At 48.3% G+C, this 25082-nt stretch overlaps 1 protein-coding gene across 1 annotated transcript in view; it reads left to right on the top strand.

Moving 5' to 3' along the window:
* The first annotated feature begins 2680 nt into the window (after positions 1 to 2680).
* ZSWIM5 (zinc finger SWIM-type containing 5) overlaps positions 2681 to 25082 on the top strand; it is a 97649-nt gene continuing 75247 nt past the window's right edge. Inside the window, exon 1 of the mRNA XM_015636200.2 lies at positions 2681 to 3374. Coding sequence (XP_015491686.1) covers positions 2696 to 3374 — 679 coding nt within the window. The 5' untranslated portion in view covers positions 2681 to 2695. The remainder of the gene's footprint in view (positions 3375 to 25082) is intronic.

Here is a 25082-nt window from a genome sequence, read left to right as displayed (position 1 = left end):
TAATTGGGAGGGGGGTGGGGGCATTTGCATTTTTCCTTTTCAAGGGAGGTTCCTGCCTTCCTTAGCAGACACCTGTCTTTTCAAACCAAGACACAGCACCTGGTGGATAACACCAGTGATCAGGCCAGAAGGGCTGGAGTTGGTGGGCTGCAGCATGGGCAGACCCTGACAAAACAGTCTTGAAAACAGGAGGGGAACCTGGGCTGCCAGTGGTAGAGGCTCAGCAAATGGCTGGGCTCAGGAAAACGTGCAGTGAATTATTGATGTACCTGGTTCCAGGCTCTGAATGAGCAGCATCAGGGGCTGTGCAGGAGGCTGACATTTTGCATTCTTCCCCAGGGAGAAGAGGTCTGTCCACATTCCCTGGGAGGAGGAGAACTCTCCCCCTTGCAAAATTCAAGGCAGTGATGAAAGGCATAGGGAAAGATGGGGAGGAATGGGGAGCAAGAAATGTTCAGAATGAAGAGAGAGAGGAAAAATTGGTTTGTCTTTGAAATAACACGCTAACCCCCCAGAGACAGGCTGGCCAGCCACTGCACCAGCCTTGCTTTGATTTGAGTCTGGATTATATGTTTTATGCAATGAAAAGTCAGCTCATTGGCAATGAATAACATCCCTGCTTGGTCTGAAGTCTAAAATCCTCTTTATTGGCACTGTCAGGGGACGACATAAGTAAGGACACTCAAGGTTGTCACTAGGTGAGCTCTGCAGTGACTGGTGACAGAGGGACCAGACAAGGCAGGGTGCTGTGTCCCAGCTCTCATACAGTCTCACCCTGCGCCTGAGCAGCCCTGGCAGCTGCAGGGAGACACAGGTGCCAGCAGAAATTCTGTGACACCACAGAGCCCACAGCTTTCATCATCAGAAAAGGCTTGAGATTGCTGGAGTGCTCTTTGCCAGGAAGGTGTGCTTCACCCTGGGCTAGGAGGGTGCTTTGGGATGGTCCTGTGAGGTCCCTCTGTGCAGCCAGGGAGGGGCAGAGGTGGACAAAGCCCTTCTTTGTCACCCCAGGACCTGTCACCACAACAGCGAGCAGAGGTGATGGGCAAAATGCCGTGCTCCTGTGGCAAGTGCTTCCTGTTGCAACAAACTCTTACAGAGAGCAAAATGGCCTTCAGGGTTAAAGAAATGGGGACATGGTTCCTGGGGAAAATCTGTGCGTAAACAAATCTGCGTGTAGCTGCTGCCCCAGGCTAGTCCCTGCCACTGCTAGCACTCATTACTTTGAACAAGACCAACGGCAGCAAGGAACACCTCAGCCTTCAAGGAAAACCTCTTCCTGACCTTCATCGATTAGCTTGTGGCTTACTCTCTAAAATGGAGATCTCTCATTGCAGTAGCTCTGCCTGCTCTCACCACCTGCCTGAGACCTGATTCTTTCCCTCTGTGTCCTGCGGAGGAGACCTTGGGCTTGGAGGTATCTCGTGGCAGAGCAAAGGCGCATAATTATTTCCTGTTCCCTAATTGCATCGCCCTGTTATTCCAGGAAATGTACTCTTGCACTGTCAGTAAGAATAAATAGGAGATCTCTGCAACAAGGGAGTAACCGGTAATGGTTTAGATGTGACTGAACTGCAGATAGGAAGGAATTGGTCTTGGATTCTCAAAGCACTGAGAATAATAGCAAGAAAACTGAACTTGGAGACCTGTGAGCTCTGCTCTTCCTCAGAGGTTTGTCACTTAAATTTAGACAGGACATAAAACCAGGAGCATATTTCTGGGGAAAATCTTGGAATGGTGTCCTGCTGAACACAACAGCAAAGTGATGACAGGGTGTAGAGGCCCAGAGAAGCGGATTTCAATTGCTGCAGCCCTCTCCCCATCAGCCCCACGCAGTGCTGGTCCCAGGGGTGCTGCCATCACCCATCACCTCACTCTGAAAGCAGAGGCTGGTGAGGAGTCAGCTCCCTAGATTTTGGAGTGCCAATTCAGGCAGTATGTGCTGAAAATATTCATGTGTCCTTTTAATGTAATCCCACCTGAGAGCAGAAGAAAGCTCCTGGAAGCCAGCGGTACCTATGTTCTTCATCTCCTCCCACAAAGGCTGAGTGCACTAAAGGACCTGGCGGTTCCTGTACCTGAGAACCCTGCTATGATGTGTGGGACGACCATCTTCACTACAGGGCTTTAAAAGAAAAAGCAAACCCTGGTGCCCATGGAAGGGCAGGGCACTGCTGTCTGCTCTGCTACTTGATGTAAAGCCGTAGGTGAATTACGGGTGAGGCTGGGTGTTGTTTTGTGGGTCCGACTGGGCCTGCACCGGGCACCGCCGGGCACGCAGCAGCCGGGGGAGCGCTGCCACCTCCAGCTCCGCCGTGTCCCTTTGTCCCGCTGGCTCAGGGCAGGCTCCTGGCACTCGGACGGCCTCGCCAGCCCCTCACCCAGCAGCGCCGTGGGGACCCGCGGTCGCGGGTCTTTCCTCTCCGGGCACGGGGGACACAGCGTCCCCTCCCGCCTGGGGACACGGCCAGGACACCGGGAGGCGCGCAGGGCCCTGCCCTCACGGCGGCGGCAGCCCGGCAGGTGCCCCAGGCAGCGGCGCCCCGACGGGCGGCGGGGGCGGGCGGGGGGCTGCGGAGCGTCCCGCCCCGGCGGGGCCGGCTCCTGGCCGGCGGGACCACCCCCCCGGTCCCCGCCCTCTCCTCCTCCTCCTCGGCGTCTCTCCTCCCCTCGCCCGGCTCAGTCGGTCGCAGCCATGGCGGAGGGAGGAGAGGGAGAGGAGCTGCTCCGCCCGCCGCTGCCCGCCGGCGCCCCGGGCCCCAAGCGCTTGTGCTCCCGGGCCTGCCCGGCGGGGGGCACCGGGGCCGTGCACCCCCGTCCCGGGGCCGCGGGGGCCGGCTCGGCGGGGCCGGGCGCGGGGGCCAGCGGGGCCCCTCCGGCGCTGCCCGGCTGCTGCCCCGCGGCGGCGGCGGGGCCGGCGGGGGCGGTGGGGCCGACGGCGGCGGCGGCGGGGCCGGGGGGCGGCGGCGGGGGCGGCGGGACCGGCAGCCTGCTGCAGCCCGAGTCGCTGCTGGACGCGGCGGCCAAGCGGGTGGCGGGGAGCTGGGCCTTCGAGCGGGTGGAGGGCCGCTTCCAGCGCATCCCCGAGCCGGTCCAGCGCCGCATCGTCTACTGGAGCTTCCCCCGCAGCGAGCGGCAGATCTGCATGTACTCCAGCTTCCAGCCCGGCCGCGCCCCTGCCGCCGCCTCCCCCGCCAGCGCCGCCGCGGGGGGACCCTCGGCCGCCGCCGCCCCCGCCCCGGCCGGCGAGGAGAGCCCCGCCGCCGGCCCGCCGCCGCCCGCCGCCCCTGCCGCGCCGCAGGGCGAGGGGCTGCCCTTCCGCCGCGGCATCCGCCTGCTGGAGACCGGCGCGGTGGACAACGTGCTGCAAGTCGGTGAGTGCCGGGACGGGGCCCCCGGGGGCTCGTCTGTGTCCGTTCCCCCGTCCCCCACCCCCCTATCCCCTCCTGCACTTAAGCCTTTTGTCTGGCGCGGTTGTGGTTTGACAGGAAAATCCTGCCCCGGGGGCAGGGACTGCCGTGCGCTCCTCCGGGAAGATGCTGGCTTGGGGTTTGAGGGGGTGGGAGGGCGAGAGTGACCTCCCCGCGCCTCGGGGGGTGCGTCTGCCCGGGGGTCACTGGCCGCTGCCCGCAGCTTGGACCCCGTCCGTCCAGTCCGAGGGGGAAAATAAAGACCATCCCTCTTACTCCCCCCACCAAAGTGTCCGTCGGGGGTTTATATGGAGGGCACACAGCCCTGCTGCCCTCCCCGACCCCTCAGCCGCGGTCCCTCTCACCCCTGAGCACCCCCACCCGCGCTCCCACGAGGGTCCTGTCCTTTCCATCGGTAGATAGGCTTATAAACATAATGCATCTCTCCAACAGCTCCGAGCGTTCCTCTTTGTCCTCTCCATCAGGGGCTTTCCCTGCTTGGAACATCTTTAGGGGTGGCATCAGCCCCCGCTTTCCTCTTCCCAGCCCCTGCACGGGCACGTCCAGCGGGGCGGGCTCGGGGGAACGAAGGGAGCGCTGGGGGGTGACAAGTCGGGTGGACCCGCGGGTACCAGCGGTGACCTGGCGTGATGCGCGTGTCGGGGACGGGTGCGCACGGCCTTCTCACGCCCGTTCGGTGTCCAAGGGGCCGTGGGAATGATGGTGGGAATAATGGCATCGTGTTTTCTCTCCATGGGCAGGTGGCTTTTGTGTGCGCTGGTGGAGGGGGATTGCCGGAGAGGAAATGTTCCTCTTCTCCTGTCCTTCTAGTCCCTGTCCCCGTCTGAAATCCGCATATATTTAAAGAGAAACAAATTGGGGTGTTTTACATAGAATAAGCCGCTCCTCGTTGTTATTGGAAGGGATTGAAATGCGCGTTCCCATTAAAATGACATTAGGCGAGAATTTGTTTTGCAAATGCAAAATGTAAATTCATTTTGTGCCAGGGTATGGCGTGAATGAGTGAAGGGAGGGTGGTTTTTGTTGTAAGGAATGGGTAGTTCGCTCTGTTTATTTAAAGAGCCGTTCTTCCTTTTGGGGAAAAAAAAGCTGCTTAAAAAAATAATAAAAATCCCATTTGGTACAGTTTACATTCAGAAGAGCATTATCAAAACATTTTCCATTTGAGATGTGAGAATAGGAGGCAGCAGAAGAATTCTCCTCCCACCTCGGAGGACATGCAGTGAAAATTCCTGAAGCACAAAAGGTTTTTCTCTGAGGATATGATTATAGCCTTTTTTTTTGGCGTGAATTAATATTTTGTAAGGGCTGCTTTAAGATGATTAATTATTCTGTTTAAAATACTGTGAAACTTAAAACCAAATTATTTTTTTAGAAGGAGAGGAGTAGCTCTTCAGGAACTTTAACATTAAGGGGGAGGGAAGATAATAGCTTGCTGAGGGTGATGTTTTAATGACCTGCCCACCAAGGTGTGGATGCAGTGAGCTGGTGTGGGAGTGGGAGACAGAGGTGATGGTTGCCTAAACCCAGGATTCGTTCAGTACAAAGGAGTTTTCTTTTAAAATGAGTTTTTAAATTTATTTGTTTTTGGAGCATAGCTTTGATGAGCCTTTATCCAGTTTTTTGAAGGATCTGGGTGAGCACTGGGGTCAGGTGCATGCAGGACACGAAGCAGAACGGTCCCATCCCAGAATGATGTCCAGTGCTGGTATCCAGCATCCCATCTGCCCTGTCTCCCTGCACTTCCTGCTGCTGCTCTGGGCAAGCCAGAGAACAGAGAGAGGATGGTCCTGGCTCTGGTGTTTCATGTCCCCCCCTGACAAGTCTAAACCATCTCCCCAGCTTTGAAACCAGAGCTCAAGCTCATTGTCCTCTGAGCCGTCAGCTTTTTAGATGAAGCAGCACGTTCTGGAAGCGCTCGCCGCAAAGTCGGTGGGTGATTTATCTCCTGTTTTCACAGCTTCAAAGGGGCGTGCGGGATGCTCGCTGTGGGAATTTGCTTTTGGAGCTGGGGGGAGAAAATTTAGGTCTTGGTTGTAGCGTGGCTCCTCTTAACACAGCAGTGGGTGGGTGGTGTGGGGTCAGACACCTCTGTTTTTGTCCCAGGAGCAGCCACGTCACAGCAGTGCCTTGCAGCCCTGAGCTGGAGGAGGAAAATTTACATCAAACAAAAGGCCGTGAAGGGCTGTGTGTTTATAGACAGGAGGCAAAGCTGAGATGTCCTCCGCCAACTTTCCACATCCATCCTGTGGATGCCTCTGGAAGGTGAGGTGGAAGAGCTCCAGCCACCAGAGACACAAACACTTTGTGGCTGCGTGTGTGTTTGCAATTAAGATAGGAACTTGGGAACCATTATGTCTTGGAAAAAAATAAAACTCCAGCCCTGGCTTCCTTGATGCTCTCCAGCTCTAAATCAAAACTACTGTTCCCCTCTAAGGATCCTTTTAACGGACACCACCGGCTCCCGGCGCCATGACCTGAGCTTTGCACAGTTGAGATTTGCTGTTAATAAAGATCAGATGTTTATACAGTTGTGTTTCTGACTCAGACCTGTGAAAAAATAGGGATAGTACAGATGTGAAATTCCTTCTCTGTGTGGTTGGAAAAATCCTTTTGAAAAACTGAAAGACAAAATCCAGGAGGAATGACCTTCTGGCAATGGAGGATGGTGTGGAGGGGTGAGGGTTGTGCTCATGGGCACAAAGTGCTTCAGGCTCTGGCTCCTTCGTGCTTACAAAGCTGGCAGGTCTGAAAGAAACATATATGCCACATTATCAACCAATAATTCCTTCATGCTTAGTAAAACTTAAACGAGGCTTAAACCCTGATCTCACTGGAGTCATTAAATTGATTTTTTTTTTCCCCCTGCTCAAAGAAAGATCTTGGATGTTGAACACAGGCATCTTTGTCTTCTTAAAAACTGCTTTATTATTATGTGTACAGATCCCGTCTTTGTGTGTGTGTGGTGTGTGGGTTTTTTTTCTTTTAATTTTTAGACAAATGACAAAAGCATGCAGGAAAGGAATGCAGAAATGCCAGGCTTAATATAAAGCATGCAACTGCACTGCATGCCGGGAATCCTAAAGGATACAAAACCTTTAACGACAGCGGTTAATTTTTAACAAGTTCACTTGCATAAATATTTATGAACAAAAGTTTTTACACTATTATCTCTTGGGTTTTTGGAGAGAGAAAAGACCTTTGGTGGATTTTGACAGTAAGCTGTAATCTGGCAGAACAAATTCATGTTTCTCGCCTGCGCTCCCCAGTATGGAATAATATGGTTTGCCCTTGAGTCTGCTCGGATGCTGATGGGTGGGCAAGTGTCCTGGGTAATTTTAGGGGGGAATTCTCCTTTTTCATTGGTTTTACAATTACTTACGGGAGGAAGCTTTGTGTTGTTCTTTGGATTGTTACCAGCCGCTTAGGAACCTACACGGTATGTGCTCCTTACCCACAGATAAGCCTTTGTGCCCCGATGGGAAGGTATGCGGTCCAGCCATAAGTACATAGGCAGAATTTACTTTTGCTGTTAGAATAACAATGAAGCAGGGCTTTAAAATGCCCTGGCTTTGTAAACACTTGGAGGTACCTTGTTTCTTTCAAACCTGCAATTAATTCTGGATATTTTATCTGATGCTTTGCAGGTCAGTCATGAGTACCTTTCCATGTTTCCTAGTCTGGTGTCTATGCTGGACACGGAGGTGCTCAGGATTTTCTAACCCTGCTTCAACAGCCTTCTGACTGGACAGAGGTTAAGCAAGACCTGATACCTGTAAATGATATCTGTAAATGCATTTTAATTGGAGGAGTTGAGATTTGGAAGCTTTTTATTACACTTCAATTTTCAGCTTGTGTGGGTCTATATTTGTAATGATGCCTGTTGAACCATAGCTTCAGAGGTAAAAATACCGGAGAGTTCCAATGTGGTTGAAACCACTTCTAGCTTTTTTTTCCAAACTATTTTTAGGTTTTAAGCTTCTTTTTTTCTTCTCCCCTAAAAATGCTCACTTTTAGGCAAGCGTTTGGTTTCCTGCCCCTGTGACGTGGTACGGAGCAGAGTCTAAATTTATATCCAGTAGTGTGTTGCTTTATAGAGCTGTTTATTTTGGGGAAAACACTTTGATGGGGCTCTCTAGGGCAAATTGTGGTTGCTTTTGTTTTGTGTAAAGATTGGTCTCCTCCTGAGTCTGGGTTTAAAGCTGTATCCGGCAGGAGCAGGTTTGGAAGGAACGCCATGGGATGTGAAAGGTTTTTTCAGGTTAAATCCCAGTGTCCAGTGTCTGTGTGCTGCTAAGGGAGTTTAATTTTTCGGCATCCTTTTAGTTTTTGTGTGGGGTACTTGTGGCTGTATGGGGTATGTTGTGGCTGTACAACATGTATCCAATTTGCTAATTAATTTTTACTTTGTTTTTCTTTACAGGTAGATTACTTGATCCTACCCTATGTATTAAAATACTTTAAACCACATAAAAGGAGCTGGCAGAGGTTCATTAGCCCTATCATGATGGAAACTCTTGTACATTTTAAATATACATTAAACTCTTTAGGTTTCTAATTATCTTTTTCTTAACATATATAATTAAAACAAAGTGTTATTAGCCATTAGAACTTGCAGTCTGTTTATTGCTGCTCCGTCATAGGTGAGATATTTCTTGAGCCTGTTCTGGACTGTATTACAGAAACTGAAAAAGAAGATGATGAAAACCACCAGAGTTTCTTGCTGGTAGTGCAGGGAGAGCTGGGATGACAGCTGGAATTTTAACCTTTTATTTTAAGCAGATTTATTTATTGCCTTTTGAGTCTTTTTCAGAGAGTATAAACAGATCCTCTGAGGCTGGGATGTCTTTTGAACTAGGTGGTTAATTAAATGATACTAACTTAGAGGCCAGAGACCTGAAAAATAAAGCACAAGAAATAAAATATTTAGTGTTGGCTTTAAGAATAAATAGGTTTTGAAACATTTTTCAGAGTATGAGTCCTAGTTTCTGGCTTGAGCTGGCAATAGGAGTTTGTTCTCAGCTCACCTGTGCTTTATAAAGCTTAGTCTTCAGCTTCCAAGTTGCGTGTCATTCACAGCAGATTTTAATTTTGCTCACATCTAGAGAGAATATTTTAGGAAATATTTAACTGTGCTAAAACTGCAATAACATAAACCACATGTGCCTGCTTGCTTTGTTTTTGAAGCTTTGTGTGAGGGAATGTGCTTTGCTGTTATTTGACGCTTGCTTTGATGTTAGATGTTTTATGATTAGTCCCTCAAACCTCAGATAGGACTTTTGGAAAACTTAAATGAGCTTGTCTATCTGATAACTCAGTAGAGTCACATTCAGCTGTGAATTGTCTTGTGGTGTGTCAGCTTTTAATTTTCTTTGAGAAGAAAAAAGTTTAAAAAAAGTAATCTTGGTAGTATTAGGGTGGAAGAGTTTGTGTGCTTTTGTATTTCCTTGGCATATATTGGAACCTCACCCTGATGGAGGACCTGGGCTATGGGGGAGATGGGATCCTTGGTGGATCTGGGGGTATGTCCTGCTCCCCTTTCCCAATGGGAGATCTGCTCCTCACTGGGGTTAGCTCAGATGGACAGCATGGCTAACCTTGTGCTTGTATTTATTTTTCAGGGATTTTGCATTTGGATGACATGGACAGCTTTGTGTTTAGTAGTGATGTTGTTTTTACCCTGCATGCTCTTGAGTAGCTCATGTGGGTGAGAAGCTGAGCGCGTTTTTTTTGGGGAGCAGCAGCATCTTTTTACCTTCTCAAGTTGGCCAGGCCTGGGGATTTTCAGTGTGAGGCTAAGGCTTGTTGGTTGCTGCATGGTGCTACTTTGTGCTTGAAGTGAGTGAATTTTCTTCTGGGGCCAAGGGGGTTGTGCTGTTTCTCCCAGTGGTGTGAGGCTTCGACTTTGTTCCTCTGGCTGCTCTGAAGAGCTGAACTCGTGTAGCATCCTGGGTGAGGTGGTGGGGAAGGAGCCTTTGCTTTTCAGGGCTTGTTTCTGCTGGTGGGGCAGTGGAGGACACCTGGCACTGGAATGGCCTCCTGGCTTTGCTCAGCAGGAGTCAGCTGATGGTTGAACCTGTGCTTCTCCATCAATCTCTCCATCTGTGGCTGGTGCCAATGACTTTGTTTTGCAAGGAGGTGCAGGTGTGGAATGTCTAGAGGATGTTAAAAATGAACTTGTGGCATGTCCTACTGTATGTTTGATGCTGTCCTGAACAGGTTGTGTCGTGGAATTGTCATAGTCCTGGTCTTCTGGGGATGCGAGGAGGGGAGGAAAGAGACTCCTCTGGGTAACTGGTTCCTGCCTCTGCTGAGCCTTCGCTTTCTCTGGCATCAGCATCAATAGAAATTGATCTGTTTTCTGATGAAAACAAAAACTCAAAGACACCAAACCTTGGCTGTGCTAATAAGTTCAATAGGACAAATCTAGCATCTGGAGCCAGGATGTGGGATGGCGGTAGGGAGCTCTCCCTGTCTGCCCACAGAGCTGCCAAGGCCCTGGGGATTCTGTCCTCCACACTCAGGAAAGATGTGCTGAGCCCATTTCATTTTTCACCTGTATTCACAGGGTATTCACAGGTCGATATATGGGCTTGACCCCCAAGTTCTTTTGTGCCTTTGCAACAGGAGTTGGGAAAGGTCCTGATAACATCTCACAGAGAGATACAGGTCCTTCAAAACCCCTTCTTGGGGGATGTTGGGAGGAAAGCATCTTCATGGTTTTACAGTAAAATGTCCCAGAAGTAAAATTCAATTTTTCAAAGGCTTTTTTCTTTTCTTTTAATCCTGCTGTTTAACTATGAATAGATTCCACTTGGTTGGTGCTGTGGGTGTGTTTTATTAAATGCTGAGGATTCACCTGTGCACGACACCACCACATTTCTCTCAAAATGGATTTTCTAGCGCTGCGTTTTAAGAGCATTTGCTTTTTTGTCTCAAGCTTATGGCTTAGGATTTTGTGCAGGATTGGGGTTAGTCCTTGTAAAATGGTGCATTTAAAGTAATGCACAAATTAATAAAACCCTGGGCTTTTACTTGTCGCATTGTAGGTGCGTGTTGCCAGGGATTTTTCTTTCTTTCTTTCTTTTTTTTTTTTTTCTCATTAAAAACAAAGACATGAATGTGCTTAGGAAGCAGATCTGCTGGGATGCCAGCTTGGAAGGGTTGCATGTGGATATATCAGTCCAGCTTGTTGTTTGCAAATGTCCTGCTGCTGTCGCCCCGGGTTAAAATGGGGCAGGGGGGTCTGTGTCCCCCTTGCCATGCCCTGCTTGTCGCTGATGCCCATAATGAGCTGCCTGCACCTTCGCCACCCAGCTCGTTTGACCGGGGCCGCTAATCATTATTGAGCTGTGCTCAGCAGGATGCAGCGTGGTATCTGCCTGGCTGCTGTCCTTGCACCTGGAGAGACGGTGCCCGTGTCCCCCAGCTGCTGGAGCGGGGAGGATTCCCCGTGGGAACGCTGGAGGCTCAGTGTCTGGGACCTTGGCAAGGTCAGGGCAGGCTGTGCCCCTGTTCTGGATGCTGACCAGGAACCCTGGCCTCTGTCCTTTGATACCAGCATGTGGGTGACTGCTTTGGGACACCAGTCACAACAGTCATTCCTTGGTACTGCTGCTGTGTGATGTTTAAAGTCTGGGGTGGTAGGAGATACTTTGTGCTGTTGTGTGGTTGTCTTGATGAAGATGAGTGCCCTGTCAAAGGAATGGCAAAGCAACAAATGGTTCCCGAGATAAATAAAATTTCCATTAATGAACTACAGTGGCTTTGGATGCCAAATTAAAAGAAGTGTGTCTGGAGGATGAAAAATAAATGCATTTTCTGTCTCACTTACTAATTGTCATCTCTTTTGATTTTCTTTATCATCAGAGAGATATTTTTAATTTTTTTTTAAAGCCAGTTGTGTTTATTTTGGTAACAGTTCATTGGCTGCTCTGTGTACAGAAGCTTTCTCTTGAAAGTACTGAAACTATATTAAAAGTGCTTTTGGCTGTCATCTTTTATTTTGCTTCTCCTTCGTTCTTTTCCCAAAGCTGGGTCGTTGCTATATCAAATGCTCTGAAACTGTCTGGTAGCGTTTTCCCTGCGGTGCTCCGTATAAACTGGAAATAAAAAGGGAAGAAATTGCAGGATTTGGATTTCTGCAGCTTTTTTCCCCCCTCTGTGTGTGTGTTGTCCCATTGAAGTCTGAGCAGCTGTCTCCATCCTCACAGCTCGCTGATGGCATGCACAGATCTTTTTCTTGTGATTAAAAGGAGAAATAATACCCCAGTGCTCAGAGAGGGGCTGGGGGTGAGTGAGCACGCAGGGAGCAGTGGGTCTTTCCTCCTGCCTGCCCCTGCCTGCTTGGCCCAGTGAGCAGTGGAGCTGGATTCCCTGTGCTTGTCCCTGCAGCCTTGTGGCTTTACATCCCAGCGGAGGAAATATCCCGTGCCCTTCGAGCTGGGCTGTCCTGCTGCAGCATCTCCACCCCGGGGTGGGCTCCTGCATCCTGCACCACAGACCTGCAGAGGCCCCGTAGTTTTTATTCTATTCTGAGGGTGTCAAAACATTTCGTCGGTGCTGCAGCCGCTCACTACCGGCGTGCTTTGAAAAATACCCAGCAAGTGTCAAGCATCTGTCTGTGAAGGGGGAGGAAATCCCCCCCCCCCGTTATTATTTTCTCCCGATTGTCCTCGCTTGGTGTGGCTTTGGCTATTATGGGTTTGTAAAATAGAACTATATATGACCTTTTATCTTACAAGAAATAGGTTAAGCCATTTTTAAAGAAAGTGGTGGAGTCAGCAGTGCTGCTAAGGAGCTGCTTTCGCATGGTTGATAGGCTGTGAAGCCGCTCAATGGACTTTGGTTTCAGAGACAATATCTGTTTAAATTAATCTTTGTCAGATACATGCCACTGCAGACAATTCAAATTCCATTTGCTTTCTGATCTCATAACAAAAAAGCACCTTACACTGGTTCTTTTATCGGAAAATTAACTTTTGTCTGTGTGTCCTGGAAACAGGGGTGGCATAAAATCTAGTTAAAAGGCTCTGTTATAGGAGGATTCTGTTTCTTTGTACAAGGCAGACTTTTTTTCCCCCCTTCTTTCCCCTGCGTGCATTTAAAAAGAAGACGAGTGTTTGAGATAGATTAAGGAGAATGCCAGCAGATGGACCGATTCTGTTGTTGCTGCTGGCAACCATCTAAGCAGCCATTTTGAACAATGCTGATACCAGGGTACTGATAACACAAAGATGAGGATGGGATAAATATCCAGCTAGTCCCTTTCTCCCCGCCTGCTCCTCCTCCCTCCCTTTCACGCCGCCGCTGCAGCCCTGTTATTAGAGAACCCAATTGTTTCCAGAGAAATGCTTCATCCTCTTAGCTCGGCTGGTGGATGTCTAGCCTTACTTATCTCCTTGATTTTCCTCATGGTTGGTGGAGACGCTGGCAGATCAACTTCTCCCAGGAGTGCCCACAGCAGTGGTCCTAAGCAGAATGGGATGTTCATTTGGGTGTTTTGCAGTAGCAATGCTCTTTTCCCTGCCCCAGTAAAGCATGGAGTGGTTGGTCCTTCCCTTGTACGTGGAAACAGTTTCCTTCCATCTTTGTGCACATATTATGTACTTACTTACAAAGTGGTAGGCATGAGATCGAGATCTCCTTTATGCCAAAGCAATTAACATGGAGCAGTGATTGCAAATTGAGCGCTTCCCCACGGCCTGGTCTCCCTATCCCTTTCCCCCACTTATGGTATTGTCTGGCTCTTGGATATTGGGGTCATGTTCATCTCCTGGACCTGCTGCTCTTGGAGTTTCTTAAGGTCAATATCACTATCTCTTTGGCCTGCTGGATTTTTGACACTGGAAATGGTGACCTTCTATATCTCTGTCTGGTTTCCCAGCTGCAAGGAAACAACCCTTTAACCGATGAAGAAGACGCAAGCAAGCTACATCTTTTCCTAGCAAACAACACAAAGGCTGTTTTGTGTTTTGCAGTTGGGTCAGGATGAGCACAGGGGTGTTCTGGGGTACCTTCTGGGCTTTGTTTGCCCTGAGCTCAGTGTGGTGTAACATGGTCCTGAATGTGGGATCTGGAGAGTAGTCAGGAGATGCTGTGTAGCCTTTAAATGTTCCTGGAGCGTAAGGTGGGCAGCAATAAGCTGTGGTGTTCCTCTTGCCTTGCACGAGTCTGCAGACCATGGGCTGAAACTTTAGTCCATTGACATTGCAGCACCTCTGAGAACTTCGAGTGAGGCAATGCTGTGACTGCAGCTTCTGGTCCAGTTCAAACTTCTTTGGGGTTAAAAAATATACAGATAACTCTCAAATCTGTATGGAATAGAATCATGGAACATACATCTAATTATACACAGTAGATGGAACTTTACTGTAAAGCAGCAGATGTAAGGATTAAAAAAAGGAGCTGGGCAAGCATTTTATGGTTTTCCTTTTTAATTTGTCCCTTGTGTCTGGTATGTTTGAGGCAAAAGTTACTTTTTTTTTTTTTTTTTTCTCTTGGGAAGTATCTTTTCTGTATTGAGTCCCCCCTCCTTTAAGGCTGCCTTGTTTCATCTGTAAGATGTGGACTTGCCATATTTGAGGTACTTGCTTAAGCAAGGGCATCTGGCCTGAAAGTAGAAAAATCAGGCTGTAAATTCCACTTGGAAATATTGTCATGGTGTGTTGGGAAGTTGTTGAGGTCAGCTGAGCTCTCTAAAGACTTGGATTGAGAAACTGAGGGTCTCACTAGGTTGTTTGTCTTTGAGGCTAACTGGCATCACTGACAGATGCTTTTAGTGCACTCAGAAGACTCCAGTCCCTGTGTTGTCCCCAGCCATCTCCTTTTGTGGATTCTGACATGCTGCTTCACCTTGACTGGTTGCATTAGATGACTTCTGGAGACTGGAAGATGGGTGAGGGAAGAAGTGCCTGTTTTAAGCAGATACCTTCTGGGAAAGATGATGAGTGGGACAATGGAGTGTGCTCTTCTGCCCCTTTGGCTCGTGATGAGATTAGACCTCAAAAGCTCTGATGGGTTGTGGTGGAGAGGAACTGCAACCAGTGTGTGTGACAAAGCACGATGGTGAGCTCGGGTGGCTTCTGGTGTGCTGCTTTTGCTCACTTGCTGCCTCTGTGGAAAATATTACTCACCAACAACAGGCACAAAACAAGTGCTTGTGAGGATGACCAAGAATGAGCAGTGGGGTTTAGAGTACTTTGAAGCTATGCCCTCTGAAATGGGGCAGAGTGAAGCTTAGCCCTGTTCTTTCCCTGAACCCCTGGATGACATGGAAAGGTACATTGTCTCCCCTTTGTAGAGCTCTCTTTGTCTCCTACTTGAGTTTGACTCAGTCTGCTTTAGTTTCAAGGGACCCATCCCATTATATAACATTCAGGTTCTTTGGCTAACCCTCCTTAGGAGTGCTTGATAGCAGGCAGCTTTTTTGAGATTGAGGAGTATGTTCAGTGGTTTATGAGGCTGCTGATTTCAGCCTGACCATGTTGTTGGGAGCATATGGAAAGAGCAAGTATCTTCAGCTGCATCACTGTCCACTTAGAGTCACAGTCCTCATACAGCTCAAACATCCATTATTTCTAAAATTCATTGCAGTGACATGGTTTGAAAGGTTCCCCTGTGCTGCACTTTGCTTGAGCTGGAAGTTACTTGCCAGTGGCTCACAGTGGGCTACCTTCCCTATGGGGTATCTCAGAGACAGAAGGGAACTGGAGGTGCTTTACAACTGGTGCTGTACTTGCTGGAAAAGGGTGCAGAGTGAAATTTTGCTCTGTTACCTTTCTGTCTGTGTTGTGATAAAAATTTGCTGTGGCTTAGGCTCTGAAAAATCATAAAAAGTTAGTAAAATTGGACAGAATAAATAGTTGCTTCTAGTTATGACTCAGCTCCTCAACTTTCCCTAGAGAAAAGAGGGATGTGGAAGAATGGCTTCATGGGGATTGATGCTTTCCGTGGCACAGGGCACTGGTGATATTTTCCCTTGCCTGCCTGATTTTTGGCTTGTTTCTGGTGGCTCCTAGCTCAGTCCAGAGCCTGTGGTACAAACACTTGTGGGAAGGCCTGATGCCCAAGAGGGTTTTTTCCCCCACCCATTCCTGCACCCACACAGAGGTAGGCCACACCAAGATTTCCTGGACTGTGAGGTTTGATGAACCATTAACCTAAAAATGCTCTGAGTAGGAAGAAAATGTTTCCAAGGGCCTAATAATCTTGCAACGCTTCTGAAGTGGGAATGGGAGCTGTGGTTTGCCTAAGCAACTTTTTGTGCTTCTGGCTCTGCTGTGAGCTGGCTCTGCTTTGTGGGTGCAAGGGTATGTTTGGGATCTTGCTGAGATGGGAAGGCAGCTCTCCAGGGCTGGGTCAGCCAGAGGGGCTGCCTTCCAAGCAGATGTCCTTTTGGCGAGAGGCTCAGCAGGTTTAAGACAGGATGTCCCTATACTCCAGAGAGCTGAAAGTATTGAAATAACTAACAGGCTGGGAATGTCTGAATCCAGTTATGAATTCCTGGGGAAGAGGATTTGGCAATGGCAGGATGTCTTGTGGGCAGGCTCTCTATTGTGGCTGGGGGACACACTTTGCTGTCCCGTGGGCTCTGGTGGGAGCTAAGCAGTGGAAGGGCAGCTTGGCTGCACGAGTCCCTTCCTCTTCAGGATAGTGCCAGGTCCAGTTCCAGTGCTGAAGGAGGCAGCTGCCCTCCTTGTTCATTGCTTCTTCTGTTGTTGAATGAGGGGAGAAGCACCTCACTGTAAAGGTGGGGGCTGTGGTGTCAGCCAGACATGGCTGTGTGGGGCTGTGGTTGTTCAGCCATGGCTGTGGTGTGGTGGCCCAGTAAAGTAGGGGTGTTGTGGTCCAGAGGATGACCTGGTGGCTGTGGTGTGTGTGAAACTGGAAGATGGAGCTGCCCAGGGAGGTGGGCACAGGGACACCCAGGTGGAGGGAGGTTGATTTTACTCCAGAGCTGTGTTAGTGGCTGGGACTTGGAGCCTGTCCGTCATTGAGTCCCAGCGGTCACATTCCTGAGGGCTTTCCTAGAGCTGCCTCAACAGCACGGGTGACGCTGCAGCTCAGGAAGGAGCTGTGACAGCAGGATCCTGACCCTGTTTTCATAAATAGTAACAGCATCTCTAAAGGCTTCGAGGGCTTGGTTGGGAACGGAGCGGCTGGGTTCCCCTGTGTCTGGCAGTGGTCAGCAGCAGATGCTTGGGGAGGAGATTAAGAAGCGGGGCTGGAGCAGAGGGATGCTACCCTGGTGTGAGCAGTCTCTTCAGCCAAAGGGCTGCCCTAGCCCTCGGCTGCAATGTAGATGCAGAAGGAGATGTTTTGTGACAGCAGCCCTGGCCCCACATCTCCTGAAGCACTGGGATTATCTCTGAGTCTCCTCAGGGTGTAGCATCCCTGCTGTGGGTGTCAGGATGGCCCTCCCTGGCAGGGACTGCTGGCACTGCTTTGAGAGGCAGCAGTGATGCAGCACTGGTGGGGCTGAAGAGGCTTTTGGAGAGACCAGTGCTTCTTCACCCCACTTTGATGCCATCCCGGATCTGCAGGCTGAGTTTTGGGAGAGGAAGCAAAGCTATTAAGAGCTGTGGATTTAACAGGATGTGAAGAATGTGTAGTAAAAAAAAAGTGCAGTAGCACCAGTCTCTATTCTTTTCCTTTCTTGTCACAATCTTCTTGCTGGTTTGACTTTGCTAAATGTTTTAGCACTTCTCAAATTGTAGGACAAGTTAAATTCCCTGTGCTAATACTTGAACAGGGTTAGCGGGCTGGAGGCAGCTGCAACTCTCTGAAGGGCTGCCTCGTCTCAGGGTGTCTGCTGTGTGTCTGGCCCTCTCTGAAACACCCAAGGTTATCCATTGAGGAACAGCTCCTAGTGTAGGGGTATTTGCTGGAAAGAAGCAGAGCTCTTCAGCCTCCTGGTTGAAACTTTTTAACGTGTGGCTTGTTTGCTGTGGGCTGCAGTGGAGTTTGTAGCCTGCTATGGAAGATGCATCCAGAGGATGTCCCATGGACCACTTTGGATAGAAGAGCTCCTGCTTGGTAGCTCCTGACACAAAGTCTGTGAGATCTCTTTGCCTCGTGGGTTTTGGGCAGCATTACTGTATTTGGAGCATGCAACTGCTGTCAGGAGGTTTGGTGAAAGGTTTTCCTTGGAGCTCAGGAGAAAGTGTTTCTTCTTTAAAAGGGTAATTTGGGGTGAGAGAGAAAGAAAGAGAAGCAGCCTAATCTTGCAATTTAAATATATTTAAAGATTCCTTCTGTTTAAGTTTGCTTCCTAGCCTTGATCAGAAGGAAATGCTGTTAGCTACAGAGTGGAATAAATCGAGGGCACCCTTATCTGCGCAAGATAAATTACTATTGTTTAGGAAAGACACTCCAGGGATTGAAGAATTTAATTAAATACACAGGGATTATGAATATGCATGTAAATTAGACAATCTAGATATGACATGGCTACAACTGCAGGGAATTGTTCGAACTTAAAAGTGTAATCATTCTTTTTATCGGGATGTGGGGATGGGTAACAAATGAGAAGATTCCCTTTTCCATTTGCCTCTGCCTCGGCCGGTCTCAGGTCATTAAGCAGTGGGAATTACCCGTCTCGGATCAGCCCTGCACAAACCCGCAGAGATGATGCACAGCAGCCTTTCTCCACCCTAATGAGCCGCTGCAGGAGCTGAGGGAGAAATGGGGGGTTGTGGTGAGGGGCTGCCACTGCCATGACCCAGATAAGGGGTTTGGGGATGTGGTTTGCCTTCTGCTGAGACAGGGGAGGAGAGTGCTGTGGGCAGGGTGTGCGCTGCAGGCTTGCTGCTGGCTTTGTTGATACCTTCTCCAGAAAGAAGGATGCTCTCTGAAGGCATGGAAAGATACATACTGTGTTTTCAGAGTGTCTTCCTAAGAATCGTGGGGCTAGGGCGTGCAAACATTGATTGGTCAGCTTTTCTGCCTTTTTCTGGTGGTTTTACAAGGGTGCCCCCCTCCAGTGTGATCACTGCTGTCTAGAAAGCAGTATGGAAATCACAAAATTGATTTTTAGAGACAAAGATTGGTGTGAACAAGAGAGGAAAGATTGAAATATTTCTTGAAAGTCTAGACACCTGAGGAATTTACAGTGAAATGTGGGAACATGCTCATGCTACCCTCCCTGCCAGGTCTGGGCTCTTTGTAGCATCCTGCTGATGTGCTGAGCCAAGGCAGGCTCTTCAAAGGACATTAACTGCAGTATATGGTGCTGCCTTGAATGTGTTTAATTTGCAACTCTTAGAGGTGACATCTAATAACAATGCAGGGAAATATTTTTCTTTTTTTCCCTTGTGTCTCCTTTGTTTGACTTCACCTCCACCCGCTCAGTTTCATTGTTCTGCTAAAATAAGATTTCTCTCTAGTTTGAGTCCAGGACCTGCAGGTGAAGAAATAAATTGCTACAAGCCCCACAACCTGTGAATTATTTGTGATTTTTAAAATAGGCAGCAAAACGTGGACATGATCTGACTTTGAACTTGACTTGTCTTTAAAAAGAAATAATAAAGGAAAGGCTGGATCTTGACTAGCTGCTTTCCCTCACCTTTCAGTTTTTGCTTTTCAATTGGCCAGAACTGGGTAAGATGGATCTGTTCTGATGGCAGATCCCCATCAGGACCCCCATGAGCCAGGGGCAGGAGCAGAGCTGAGCCCCTGGATGGGTTCCCTGGAGAGCTGGGGGTGATCTGTAGGGCCAGACCAAGGTCTGCTCTGGGTCACCCCTCCACCCCCATCGAATTGGGGGCTTATGGTAATCAGGAACTCAGTCCTGTCCTGTTTGAGCCACGTGGGAACAATTCCTATTTATCACTTTGAAAAGTGGTTGATTTTCCAACCCTTGGCTCATGGGTTCTGATTGAAAAACAACAAGGAAAGAAACCCCCCACATCTGACAATGTGAAATATTTAAAGCCTCCACACTGCACATTTTTTCCAAAACCTTAGAAGACCTGATTTTTATTTTTGCCAAGGAAAAATATAATAGGAGAATATGTGTATGGGTGCACAAGTGCACAGAGAGAGATTTGAACCTTTGTAGTAAAGTATTTCTAATAAAAATTTAATGTCCTCAAGACAGTGTTATGGCAGCTCATTACTACTAAAGGTCATTTGAAGAGTATTGATCCTAAATGTTACAGCCGAATGTAAACTTTGACTGTTACAGTTATTAATGTGTATTTATGATCTATGGGATATATGTAAAGGGAAAATGAGAATCTAAACGGTATGGTGAGCTCATTTGCTTCAGGATTGCCAAAGGCTGAGTTCATGCAATTCACCTCGGTTTTAAGCATGTCTGTCATCTTTGTGTTACATGGATTGAACCTTATTTATTTTTATTTTTTTTATCTGGAAAAATCCTTTAGTCCTGCCTTAGAAAAGGAATGTGTTCCTGAATTTTTGGTCATACCCATGACACAGCCTGAGCTTTCTATCTGTGTCTAAATGTATATTGGGGAACAATGATTTGCATTCATCTTCCATGCTGACACAGAAGTACCAAGGGCTGAACTTTGTGTGTGACTGAGTTGCAAGCATAAGTAGGAGCTCTGAGGAGCATGAATCTACTGAGTGTAGTTAGAAGGTTATGCCACTGAAAAGCAATAGTGTTTTTTTAAAATGGAATTAATTAAAAATGTTAATGTTGTATACTGAGAGAACAGGTGGTACTATATTTATATTTTTGGTATACTGTAATGCACCTATGTTTCCACATCAGAGGCAGAAAGACTGTATTCACAGGGAATTTTAAGGCTCTTTGTATTAAAAAAAAAAAGAGAGAAAAATAGACAAGAAACCTGTGGTGGTAGGAGGAAGATAAACGGTGCTTGTGATATTTCAAAGTCACATTAATCTTTTTTTCTTCCCCCCTTTTTTTTTCTTTTTTCTTTTAATGTATGACTTTCTCCAGGGAAATTGTCTCCTCATGACTGCAGCGGATTAATGTGCACAGATCAGCTCCTGCATTATTTTTCTGTTTTGACAGAGTGGTGATTTTTATACGCACGTCCCTTTCTGCCGAGATTACAGCTCATGTTCTTGGAGTTTGGAAGAGTTCCCTGCCAAGAAGTGGCAAGGAACAGGAAGCAGCCATTCCAGTGCAAGAGGCTCTCCATGGGTGTGGAGGCTGTGGGTTTGGTGGTGAGCCTGGTGGAGGCTGGTGAGGGTGAGTGCCCACAGCCAAATCCTGCTGTATGTGCTGGGACTCGGGGTACAGGGTGCTTTGCCTGGTACCCTGAGGATGCTGATGTGGTTTGGTGAGGATCTGGTGCTGGCAGCAAGGTGTGGGCATCCAGCACTACGGAGGAGCCAGTTTTAGATGGGTTTGTGACTGCACTGGGAGTCCTTCAAAAGATCCTGCTGCTCTCCAGGCTTGTTGACGTCAGCTTATTTATTTTAAATTGCAGTTAAATACATGTTTTTCTGGTGGTCTCTGGTAAAGTTTTGCTTAAACCAAAAAGTGACAACTGAGCCAACTCTGGCAAACCTATGAGAATGGGACAGGTTTGGCCTTTCTTCTCTCCCTGTGGCTCCCACAGTATCTCTGGGCACAGACTTGACATTGCATTTCTGGTGATCATTGCATCCTGTTTTTAATGGTTTGTCTAGACAGTGCTGACATAACTATGAAAATACTTTGGTGACCTAGTCTAGAATTAGTGCACATGAAGAAATCAACCCTCGCTTCTGATGTTTGCAATCAGTTTGAATGACTATACTGTAGCACAGCTTTAAGAGGGAGGCAGATTTGGAGTTTCTCCAAGGAGCAAGTCGTGAGCAAAACACATCCAAACAAACCCATGTGGTAAATATGCATTGTGTAGAGAAAACGCCAAAATGCAGGTTAGCCACAGCTTGCCTTGGAGCTGTGTGACGGGTTTATGGTGTAAGGCTGGAGTTCCCCTTGGTTGGCCCAAAGTTTTTCTGGGAAGCACATAACTCAGACTCTGAACTTGGTCTGTGTGATGTTTTGCCCTGTATTTGGAGGAACTTTGTCAGCACAAAAACAATGTGTTCCTTCCAAACATCAGCTGTATTGTTGACAATGCCTTGGATTAGGAGTTTGTAAACTTTGGGACCAGCGATGTGTCCAGCTAGCTCAGGAATAATTGCCACATCAGTGCTGGTGACTCTCAGCAGTTTAATGGTACTGGATTTCACTGAGCCTGGATTTCAGTCCAGTTTCTGTAGCACTATGAAGAGGTTTCCAGGCAGCATGAACAGAGAAGGAAGAAGAGAACAAACAGGTTGTGTGCAGGGGTTTAGCTTTCTTGAGGGTTGAAGGAGAGGATTGGCAATGCAGATGGAGCCAGGAGCAGAGCCTTGTGCCAAGGCTCTTTGGGGGCTTGTGGATTTGTAGGCATTTAGGATGGAGAAGTCCCTTTGGGTGGAAATGGAGTCCATCCTGTCAGCATGAAGTGTTGCTTTGTTTGCCCAGCAGCTTTTTTTATTCTTGAGTTGCCATGTGGAAAACACTGGAGCTCCAAGTGTCTTGGTGGAGAGCAGCAAGAGCAGAATCCCATGAGCTGGGTAGTAGGCATAGGGTGAGGGCTGGGGTATCTTGTCTGGTGTGCCCTGAAAGGTGTCCCCCTCTGGTGTGCTGTAGGATTTATTGGCGCAAATGCCTAGAAATTCTCCTCTTACTCTTCTGCCTGGTGGCGGGCTAGGGCAAGCAAGAATGAAGAAAGATGGCTGGTGAAACCTGTGGATGTGACCTCAATCTGGCACTGAGGGGAGCTGGAAAGGTCTCTCAGGTTGATAACTGCAGGAAAGAGATGTATGGACTTTATTGAGGAGGGCAATTAGAGATTTGAACAGCTTTCTGAAAGTGAGAGACCCCTCTGCTGCAGATGGTTGTGTGCATGGGGTAGCACCGACCCTGCATTGGGCAGGGGAATGTGGTGGATCCAGGTCCATCTCCTTGCTGCCCTCCCTGTCTGCACTGGCATCTCCCTATGTGGGGACTGCAGCAGGATGGAGGTGATGTGCAGATGTGTGCAAGACCCAGTGTGCAAGGGCTTGATGCCCGATGATGGTGCAGTGACTTCCTGTGCCCTTGAGCCTTTGCAGAAGCATCATTGCAATAACCAAAGGCAATCGGTCATGACATTTCAAGGCCAGTGGGGAGCCTGGCCCGCCTGCCTGCTGCTGTTGGAGGAGGTGTTTCATGACTACCATTAGTTACGTGCTTGAAGAGGGAGGAAACAAACCTTTACTGAATTGGAAACCTTGTGAAAAGGTCACACTTCTGAAAAGCTGCGCATTTTAAGACTGCTCAGCTCTGCAAAGCTGCCTTTGAACTGGAAGAGTGGGAGTTTAACACCCTTGCGACAGCTTTGGGCGTATTAAACCCACAAAACAGGAGCTGGAACCAGCCATGGAGATTAACTCTTACCAGGTGCATGGCCTCAGGAGGGGACAGAAGCTGCCTGTCCCTGGTAGGTCTCCAAGGGAATGCAGCATCAGTGTGAACCAAGACCTTCTACCACACATCAGAGTATCCACTCTTGGATAATGGTGCAACTGGACAAAACTGTTGTTACTCAAAATTAGTGGACATGTGAGGATATGGCTCCCCAGGAGCTGTGCTTCTCTGCTGCCCGTGGAAATACTCAGATTCTTAAATTAAAAGATAAGGGTAAATATCTTTCTTCTTGAGTTTGGTTGCTATATTGTGTTCAATCCCTTTTATCTTGGAGTCTCCTATGTTAGTAATTTACATATATGTAATAAAAATGCCTTTTTCCTGGCTCCTCTTCTTGGTCTCTTTGGGTACCTGTTTCTTCTTGTTCCTCTAAATAGCCAATTTCCCAGAGTGCCAGCACTATCTCTTCCTGTGTTTTCTCTCCTTTGCTGTGGCAAGAAGGCTTGCTCACCTGGATGAACAATGCTAGAGGAGTCACTGTTTATCATTCACCCAGCTATTAGCATAGGTAAAATGTTCATTACTGGCTATTAGTTTGAGACTGTAGGTGCTAATGGCCCCATTCCAGAGAGCAGCAGGCACTTGCAAAATCCCACTGGTGAGCAGAAATTGATTGCTATTGATCGATCAGTCTGGGAGCACCAGCCGGATGTTTTGAAGAGGATTTAATAGTGCTTACACGGCAGCTGGTCCCTCCTTATCTTTTGGACTCTTTTGAAGCTCACAGATAAGGAACCCAGGCCATGTCCCTGCCAAGTCAGGACCTGGTCAGGTGTGCTGGGCATGGGTGCCCTTGCCCTCTCTGCTGGAAGTTGCTCTCCATGCCTGCACTGTGAAGCACAAAAAGTACCTCAGTCCACTGTCAGGGTCTCCTCGCCTCACACAGGAGTGTGAACGTGTCAGCAGATGCTTCCTAGTGAAGTGAGTGGGACCTTCCTTAGCCACTGAATTCTCTGAGCTGAGATTCTTTGCATCCCTAGTGCAAAGTGAACTGGAGAACTGCAGGGAGAACATTTGCTGCTGTGGATCTGAGCCATGGTGTGTCTGGAGAACTTGGTCTTTTGTGGTCATGCTCTAGCTGAAACTGGTCACCTCCTCTTCATTGCTCTGTATAGATGCTTTGGGAATGTGATGTGTGTTCTCCTGACAGATGTTTTCGTGCAGCCACAAATCCAAAACTGAGCTAGGGCAGCAGTGAGCCTGCAGATGGTACAGGGTTTCATAGCAGTGTCTGTAATAGCGGAAGAACCTGCAAATGCTCAACTGGCCATCTGAAAAAATAGTTTCCTGTTACTGGTCTGCTCAGGCTCAGAGGCTGAATGATCTTGCAAATGCAGCATCCCACCTCCACCGTGTAGTTTTTTCCCTATGGCTGGTCCAAGGGAGGCTTTGTTGACATTCCCAGTGGGTGTAAAGTATCCCATGCTGCTGTGCCCTTTCTATTCTTTCTCAGCTGAGACATGCCTCAAGGTCCTGAAAGTGTGGGACAGGATTGAGAGGAGCAGGAGATGCTGCAAACAGAATATGCTGCTCACGATGTAGCCTGATGGCCTATGGCGTTGGTGAGAGCTCAGGGCATTGGGAAGAGTACAAGGAAAGGTGTCTGAAGTGAAGATCTGCTTAAAACCAAGAGAAAAGTAAAGCAAGGAGTATAAGTGGATGGAGTCCAAGCAAGTTTGACCTCTGTTTGTCTCTGCTCAATATCTGAACCACTGGGCACCATGTCCAGTGGGACCTCTGACTCCTGTGTGTGAGCTGACGTCATTTTAATTAAATTGTGCCTACCTGGCTTGGATCCTGCTGGCATAAGGGATTATTTTGAAGAGTCATCTGTGCTGCATAAGCTCTGGTCCCTCTGCTCCTTGTATCCAGCACAGGTTTTCCCACAGTATTTTGTTTTCACTTGCCCCCCACCACTGGCCATTGCCCTATCTTTTCCTGTATCCCAGTGAACGAGGTGGGAGGCAGGTGTGGGAAAAGGCAGGGTGAAATGCTTGGCTTTGGGTACCCCAATAAATACTGCTATGTTAGGCTGGGACTTTTGCTTGAGGGTCAAGCCATGGTAAGTGAACACTTCTTGCAAGTTAATAAATCAATGGTGTGCCTTTCCAGGCTGTATGGTGTGGGCCAGGGAAGAAGAATTCTTCACGGCAATGAGTCACCTGTTTGTGGCCCTCTGGCAGAGGGACTGCTGTGCTGCCTTC

The sequence above is a fragment of the Parus major genome, chromosome 8 (assembly GCF_001522545.3).
Source record: "Parus major isolate Abel chromosome 8, Parus_major1.1, whole genome shotgun sequence".
Classification (NCBI taxonomy): domain Eukaryota; kingdom Metazoa; phylum Chordata; class Aves; order Passeriformes; family Paridae; genus Parus; species Parus major.
The sequence above is the reverse complement of the archived record's forward strand: the minus strand, read 5'-3'. Positions and strand labels throughout refer to the sequence as shown.